This window comes from Rhea americana, unplaced genomic scaffold, assembly GCF_003343005.1.
Source record: "Rhea americana isolate MKP2758 unplaced genomic scaffold, rheAme1 scaffold_82, whole genome shotgun sequence".
Lineage (NCBI taxonomy): Eukaryota > Metazoa > Chordata > Aves > Rheiformes > Rheidae > Rhea > Rhea americana.
Window position 1 is genome coordinate 2,990,149 of NW_028187001.1, and position 8,707 is coordinate 2,998,855.

The window sequence follows — 8,707 nt, forward strand, 5'->3', positions numbered from 1 at the left end:
AGAGCAGAACTGTATTATTTRTCACAGCATAACACAAAGCCTTAGAAGCTGTTACTGTTCACTGTGCATTACACTAATAATCAAATAAGCTATATAATTGCGCAAAACCTGCAAGGCTACAATACATACATACATATATACATGTAATAACTTAAGTATTAGGAATGTGTCTTCATTTGCTTACTCCCATTTTCAAAGAATTAACCTTCTGCCTCTGAGGTCTTAGATGTTTGCTGGTGGATTAATATTGCATTCCAAATTCTGCAGAGAAGACCACCACTGTATGAAGAAAAATTGAAAACAATTAGTAGCTACAGTGACAGCCTGGGGAGGCCGAACTCTTCATCTCCATTATTTTAACGCGAGCAAAAAGTAAATATCTAGAAATCGTAAGGAGTAACTACCAGTTGTGACAGTACACAGTGAATGCTACACTCCTTCAAAGTTATGGCCAGAAGAACATCTTTCATGTCAGCCAGGAGGTAACCGAATGATACTGAAAGGATTTTTCTTTTTTCCCCCTCAGGGTAGGAAAGAAATTCTTTWTGCCTGTCTACTTAGTGCTGAATGGTAGAGTTGAATAGTTGGTTCCCAACCTTGAWAAAACGCCAAAATGCAGATGGCATGAAACATCCTACGTGTAGTTATGCAGTATCAGCTAGGATATGGGAAACTTTAATAAAAGTTAAAGATAGAAATTAACAGCAGTTGCTACTGAATTATCACTGGCCCATTTAAATATCCTAATCCTCTAAAACTAACTTACAGAAAAGTATTTTTAAGTGTTTTCTTACCGTAGTTGTAGATGCCGCAAATCGTCCTTAGTGATATCATTAAGGACAGCACTGAGAGTATAATCCTCTTCAGTAAACTAAAAGACAAAGTTGTTCCTAAATTAAGATTACTACTTTGAAACCAAACTCTCAATGACCTTTGTTTTAAGGTGTGTTGTGGTTTGTTTGTTTGTTTTTTACCCTCTTAATGGCATCCAAGTCAGCTCCTTGTTGTTTCAGCCAGTTCATGAGCTCTGGGTCTGCATTCTCTCTAAGAGTTGCTGCAGACTGTTGGGAATCTTAACAGAATTGAAATACATAGGTTAATCCACCCCAAAACCATGACAGAAGTGATGGGTTTAGATTATTTAAGCTTAATCTAAACCCATCACTTCTGTTCTAAGCTTAAATAATCTAAACCCATCACTTCTGTTTTATTTAAGCTTAAAACAGATGGTCTCTTAAATCACCCTGAATCAAATCAAATCAAATCATCCTTTAAAGAATCAAAAGATAGATACATTTGTGCCCAACTGTCAAAGGTCACAATATCTCCTCCTACCTTCAGCTTTAAGTTTTAATTGAAGTAAGTGCAAGTCCTGAATTTTYTGCTCCAAAGATTGTCGTAAGAGGGTCTGATACTCTTTCTCCTTCTGAACTAGGTTTTCCAAAAGCCTGTTAGCATACGAGAGAGGCCAAACACAGCCATACTGAGAATAAGTTTAGCTGAAACAAAGTATTTTTAACAACCCCCAAAGAACAGAGTTACTGGATAGATACTCTCTTAAATAACAAACATCTCCTGTGACTTYAATTTTATTTTGCTTGAGTGAGACTCAGCTTAGTGGTACCACATTAAGGCTTTCACTTTTGCAGAAGGTAGTTAGTTCGTAAAGGTGTTGTAAGCGCTGTGCCTTCTATTGTGCAGTTTCACTGTGCAGAGTTATTGCCTTTATACTATAATTTGCTACAGAACAATACGACACTGCAGAGTTGTATTAGGGACTTTCTAATGATAGATTTACATCTCTGTAGGGAAGAATGGGCCCCTCCAATGGTAACACACTGGTAACAGCCTAAAACGTTAACTCAAAAGAAGTAGGAAAGGGGCTTTTCTGAGCTCTGCCTGTGCTAGGCAGCCTAACCAGTGGATGAGGTCAGAGGCCTTCTGGCCCTTCCTCACAGGAGGAAGCAGAAAGTTCATGTCCCTGCTATCTGCTTTTAATTTTTGTAAAACTTGTAAGAACTGATCATCTTCAAGAACACTGCCACAGGGTTAGGCAGCGTCCAAGGATCTAAGGAAGGAAATCACCAGAATTGTGTAGGCCTGATTTCTTAACAGCAGAAATTCAACACAGTACTCTGCACTTAAAAAAAATGCACAGAAACAAAGTTGTACCCAAGGCTGTGGCTGAGGTGTCACACAGGTGCTGCTATTGTATTCAGAATCCATGCGTATTCCTGCATGTTCTGCTTTAACATGAGGTGGTTGTACTGACTGAGCRTTTACATTATGTATCTATGTGACACCATAGAAAACATCTGAGAGCATTTCAAAGACTCCCTGGAAATAAATGCCAGGTTTTTATGTGAAGGCTGTTACCTTAAGGTCTCTTGTTTAAGTCTGCCCAACTCCATGCTAAGCTGTTGCTGAGCCTCCTGCGACACCACAGAACTGAGGGTGCCGACTCCTGATGTAACGGCTGGATCCTCAGTCCCGTTTGGTTCAGTGGGCTGGTAGCTGTCCTCCGCTTCCTCAGCATCTTTGTCCCCACCTTCAGTTTCTGACGCTGGCTCAAAGTGAGCTCGAAGCTCTGATTAAATGAAACAGTGTAAGACTTTTCTGGACAAACCTGTCTTTGGAGGTAGCGTAGTTTGTTCTTTATTCCAGAGCCTGGGAGAGCTTCAGCTGAGAAAGCGGACTCCTTCTACAACATGCTTTCTTAAAATAGAGGGTGGGAGAGCAGCAGAGTCTTAYGGTACACGGCCCATGGACTTTACAGCATCAGTTCTACAATAAGTAAGTATGAGTGGCACTATAGTAGCTCTGCTGTAAATTACCAATAGTAGTAGCTGTAGATTACAAAGGAAAGACTCTTGACAAATATGATGCTTGTCATGCAGTAGAAAGTGAATGAAGTGAATAATAAAACAGCTAGTAAAACTAATGAGAAACCCTGTAAAAAAAAAAAAAAAAAAAAAAAAAAAAAAACACACTTGCTTCCCCTTTTTTTCTGGTTAGCATTTCTAACCTCACTTCTCTCAGTATGTGCTGCTCTTTCTACTAAAGAACAATTTCCATCTTTCTCCAACTACTGAAGTCCTGAAAAAAATCTGGCCAATTTGATTAGAAAGCCATAGCCACTTTGAACTGAAAGGGCTCACCATCAGTAAGCGCACTCAAAATACTCTGTTAGGCACTTCTGTACTGCAAATACAGCATTACTCCTCAAGGTCTACACTTCAGTAGAACACTTCCTGTTCCTGTACAAATACTCCATTTGCTGTATCTCTGATACAGAAACAGCCTTTTCCCTCAGATTATGTTCAACTGTTTTGACTTACCTGGAATAAGAATAGTGACTGCTGCTTGGACTGCGCGGCGAATGATGTTATCCATTGCAAACATCCAGTGGGGCCTTATTAAGTGGTTCCTTAATACTTTGTTCACCTATAAAGAAATAAGCTAGTCAAAGGAACAGCAGGTGACATTTGCTTATACCTTAGATTACTTAAAACCAAGATTGATTTTCTTTCCTAAGTATTATACAGTAGCAACTGCAAGAGTTAGTATAGCCTTCTCACCTTTCAAAGTCAAATCAACAGATTTGACATTTCTGGGCTGCAACACTCCAACTCTACCCAGACTGAAAGCTGCCTCTTCACTACAACGAGTGAGAGAACAGGAAACTGATGTAGGATCTGGCACAGACATTAGCGCTTGCTATTAGCACACAGGCAACCTCTCAGGCACCACCTGGCCTCGTGGCCCACCTGGGAACTCACTGAGTCTCCAGCACACGTGGGCGCTGTGTCCGCCCCCACGTGCTGGGGCACAACACCTCGGCAGAGCTTGTCTGATGCTCAGGATAACCTCAGTCCTCCTTTTTGCCTAAGAGCACTTTCAACATCGGTGCTCGCATGGTCTCCAGGCAAAACCTGACCTTCAAACATTTTCTCTTCTAGTCCTCCATATGATCTGTCACTGGGGCCTTACCTGCTCYATAGTGCCCACACCTTCCCACCTTCCCTGACAGGCACAGAGGTTGGACCTCAAACAGCAAATGGCTGTTCAGCATGTACAGGGATGAAGTCAGACTGTGTGAGGAAGAACAGGAAAGCTACAAACACCTGGGGGGAGGTTTGTCTGGGAAGAATTCCTTTCCCTYTGTGGTAAGCCGAGAACTCACCGCATCCTGAAACCCAAACAGCACCAGTTGAATCTGATTGATGGAAGTGCTGTCAAAGTCCAAATCCATTTTCAGCTTGGATATGGTAGAAGCCATCACTCTGTGCTCAGGAGAGTGTATGAAGTCCCTTAAAATCCCAATAATTTGCTTGATGTGGGTTACTGAAAGTAGCAGTTCTTCAGAACTCTGGAGAAGTGATAAGGAATGCATATTAAGTAGATCTCTGATTCATAAACAACTAATTAGTAGCAACAGTATATGTACAGTTAAAATTTTTAGCTTTGCACACATATTTCACAGCTATGGACAGAAATCACAAGTTTTGTTTCTTCAGAGTTTTTATTGTCTACTTTTTTCTAACTGGTATTTTTTAAATTAGTTTTATTTTAGGAAATTAGGTGTTAAGTCTATTGCTACAGTGGCTGTCGCAAAGGGAAGAAATTCCAGGTAAGATCTATACATTTCTCCAGTGTACTGCAGAGRGTAGCACTCCTCCATAAAAATAGCAGAATGGGCTACTAGAGACCCAAGTTTTTGTAAATGCCATCCTTACAGTAAGCAGAATGTGAACTTACATCTAATTATGCAGACATCTGATGTCCTTAAGCAAAGCATTATGTTTATACACATATTTATTAGAAGTCAGAAAAAGTTCTAAGGTTACATAGTGATAGGCCTCAAGGGTTCATCTGATGATTTGCAGTCCATAACACTTAACGCAGTTGGAGCTACCCAAGTACTACATGTGAGAACAACAAACCTGTGTAAGGCAAAGTGAGAAATACTACAGAAATTATCSGGAGGAGATGACAGAAAACATTTGAGCGGTACCACAAAACATCTGGGGACTGAGGTACGACATGCTGTTACAAAATAATCCTTCCTTATCCTGGAAAATATTTAGAACCTCAGTTCCAAACGTGGTTCTGACTAAGGTCTCTCACACAAATTTTAGTCCTCTGTAAGGACTATGAGCTATGCTGCAATTTAAGTTCAGAGCAGAGCAGAAATTTGCCCCTACTCCCTTCCCCAGCCTTAGCTGCAGGCTCTTTCTTTGGGGCAGGTAAAACTGAGCAGAAGCCACCAGGGCCAGAGGCAAGTGGCTAGTGCTGGTACGCAGCCCACACGGGAAGCGAGTCAGAGGGAGAAGCAAACCCTGTGCTGACTCCCGCTGCTGGGCTCAGCTGGGGCTTACCCCAGCAGTCAGAGGGGTCCCCTTTTTTCCCCGCCACCTGCCACCTTCTGTAAAAATCTATYATCATATTAATGGCACATTATAAGCAGATGCTAGGAAGAAAAGGCTAAATGATCAACTGTTCCTGGTGTGTGGCACATCTTGGCTACAGATTAACCCTTCCCAGCACCCACAGCTCAGTTATGGGACACATGCTTTTTTCTTGCTTCTCTTTWCAGTCAACCCTTCCCTCTGCAGAAATCTGCCTCAGCTTATTAAAGGTTAATGTTCTGTACCTAGTTTACATCTATTTTGAATTATCTAGCTTTGCTTACCAGACCTATTACTAGCTGGTGTTCCATTTCTATATCCTTTAGAAAACGGGGAAAAAAAAAAAAGAAAAGAAACCCCACAACCTCTCCTTCCACCTGCAAAATAATCACCACACCACCGAAAAAAGCAAAAACCAAGAGCTTAGCAGCAGACAGAAGATAGAACTGCTATCTATTCAGGCAATAGCGAGAGTCTTGCACAGTTTCGTATTTCAGAGATTAAGATATCCAGAAGGAACAATCCAAGCAGTTAAAAGTTCACAGGCTATCAAACGCAACTACAAGTGTAAACTTGAACTACAGAAAGGTAAATTCCTCCTAATTTAAAACTATTAGCACCTTAATTTATTAGTCTCCAGGAAAAGGAATGATATCAACTACCTGATTTTTAATTTTCTTTTTTAAGCAGGAAAAGTAGTGCTGAAGTGAARTTACCTGTGCAATACAGTCCTGCAAATTTGAAGCAACTTTATTCTGTTCTTCTTTAAGAATCTTATACAGAATGGCTCGACGTTCGCTGTCCTTCCTCAGCAAAAACAGGCCAGAATCCTTGTCCTCCACAGGAGAAGACACGCTCCTGTCCTCCGAGACCAAGCTCTCGTCAGGCACGCTGGGGCAGCAGCAGGGCCAAACACAAAGACAGACCTCAGCATTAGCAACACATCAGTACTGCCACAAGTGAGTAGGGATAGTTAAGAAGTTAGAAAGTGGGTTAAATAACAGCAACAGATTGACCAGGCTGTCAAACACCAATTTGGAGAGAGAAGACAATTCAGATCCTCAACTGACCTTCCCCCCCCCGAAGCTGAGGGCACCATGCTGTTTTCACCCTGGTGAAAACTGGCACCAAAGCCACTCAGCGCTGGTTCAGTTTTGGGGAGGAAAACTGAAAACCCTGGACTGAGATAACTACACATTTCTTCTAGCACCATATTGTAACACATTAATTTGGGAATGTTTTGTGCTCTCYGATCAGCAAATTATGTTTCTGCTGCCCTTTTCCCAAGTTTTTTCATGAATACTTGGAAAGGAGGAACTCTTGCACTTACTCCTGAGTCAATATCCATTCAGTCAATAGGAAACTGACATTTATTCACTGGAAAAAAGTACATAAATACATGGAAACCTTCAGAAGAGAGAGAATTGCTATCCACTAGTTACATATAAACCACACTTAAACCAGCTGGTATCTTATTTATGCAATGCACTTGCTGTTGAACACACCTGCTTACCTACTCATTATGTGCRACAATTGCTTTCAGATAAAAAATAACATGAATTAAATGCACATAAACATCACTGGGGTCAAGCCAAAAACAAACACTTTACCTTAATAAGTGGGAAATGTGGTGCTTTGTCTGAATCTCTGAAATAGATCTCTTTGGCCTTTCAAAAAACATGTCATGCTGTATGTCAGATTCTGGCGAAACAGACCCATGCTCACTGCTGCTACTGCCAGCCTGTTCTCCGTGGATCGGCAGTGGAAGAGATGTATTACGATTGTAATCTGTTAACAAACRTTATAAGACATGTAGCAGAACTAGGCAGGAAAGGGTGACGCTCTTAAAATTACAGCCCGTGATCATCTTTGATGATGTCAAGACCTCATTTGGTAAAACAGCTGAGGCAGATGTAGTCTTGCTGATAAAAAGCAACAACAGAAGTCAAGATCCTTATATACATAAACATTAAAAGATACGAGTTAGATAACTGCTAAACTCAAAGACAGCAAAGTAGACAGATACTAGTAGGAAAATGACATTTTATTACCAATTATTTCTCTCTCCCTCTCCCATACACACACACACACTTCTTGGTACTGGTCTCCATACACTGTCTATACAGTTGTTTACAGAGCCTCTCAAATCCAGTAGGTTACCACCAGCTGCTCCACCACAGCTACTCCTCTAAGCAGAAAGCAACCTGCTACTAGCTTCCTCCCTCCTGGTCCTCTGCCAGATTGTGCAGTTGGAYCTAAATTTGCTCCTTCTCCAATGTCCTAGGTATCTGCCAAGGGATAGGCAAGAGGGTGCAGAAGACAACTGCAGCTACCCTGGCAGTAGATGAAAAACCCGTTGCTCCCAGTGCAGCTAACAAGGCGAGCTAGATCCTTTCTAATGCTGCCTGAAACAAACCCTCAGCCAAGGCCAAAAAGGCTGCAGGAGAGCCGAACCGCGGCGGCTGCAGGTGCAGGAGGCCAAAGCCTCCCCACAGCTCCCAGCTGCCACCCACGGCTGAGCCGCGTGAGCTCTGCGGTTACTGCAGTGCCTGTGCCGGACAGGGCAGCCAGCAAACAGCAGGGACAGCAGCTGCTCTCTGTACCCGCTGCCCCTCCAGATGAGAGGAGATGCCCATTTCCCCAGAAAAAAAAAATCAGCTAAACATTATGAAATCTTTGCTACTTTTTGCCCCTTAGAATTTCAGCCCTCCCCCCCTTTTTTTCCTCCAAAATTCCCTGCTGAGGGGGAAAAACACCCCAAAAAGGAAACTTAATTCAGTTTGCATTGCGAGGATGTGCACATGGGTGTACAAGTAAGGGAAAAAAGATACAAGACCAGGGGTTGTGCTTGTTTTTAAATGGGAGCCTCCTTCAAATACTAATGATTTCTTTGGCAGTTCAATACTAAGATTTGCTTATCACTGAGAAAGCGGCTGATTTCCAATGTGAGCAGAAGATATTCAGTTTACTGAGGGGGATGAAGACGACACTAGGGGGATGAAACAAAACAACCCCAGAAAACATCTTCTTCAGCCCCTAAATGCCAAATTTCCAAGCCAAACATTGTGTTTAAAAATGCTCACCCATGCACACCCAGGAGACCCAGGTAAACTGAATACTGAACAAATCCAGGTGTGCATGACTTAAAAAGTGAGAGCGAGAATGCACGAGACTGAGCGATTCAGCAAGAAAGCAAGATGGAACGAGAGAGACAGAGAGAGACAGAGAGAGACAGAGAGAGACAGAGAGAGACAGAGAGAGACAGAGAGAGACAGAGAGAGACAGAGAGAGACAGAGAG

General features: G+C 42.1%; 1 protein-coding gene across 1 annotated transcript in view; it reads right to left on the minus strand.

The window, feature by feature from the left end:
- Positions 1-39: 39 nt before the first annotated feature.
- MAP3K15 (mitogen-activated protein kinase kinase kinase 15) overlaps positions 40-8,707 on the minus strand; it is an 85,968-nt gene continuing 77,300 nt past the window's right edge. The window contains exons 22-30 of the mRNA XM_085323163.1: positions 7,019-7,196; positions 6,125-6,299; positions 4,184-4,369; positions 3,339-3,444; positions 2,377-2,587; positions 1,336-1,448; positions 975-1,072; positions 795-871; positions 40-279 (exon numbers count right to left, since the gene is read on the minus strand). Coding sequence (XP_085179289.1) covers positions 201-279; positions 795-871; positions 975-1,072; positions 1,336-1,448; positions 2,377-2,587; positions 3,339-3,444; positions 4,184-4,369; positions 6,125-6,299; positions 7,019-7,196 — 1,223 coding nt within the window. The 3' untranslated portion in view covers positions 40-200. The remainder of the gene's footprint in view (positions 280-794; positions 872-974; positions 1,073-1,335; positions 1,449-2,376; positions 2,588-3,338; positions 3,445-4,183; positions 4,370-6,124; positions 6,300-7,018; positions 7,197-8,707) is intronic.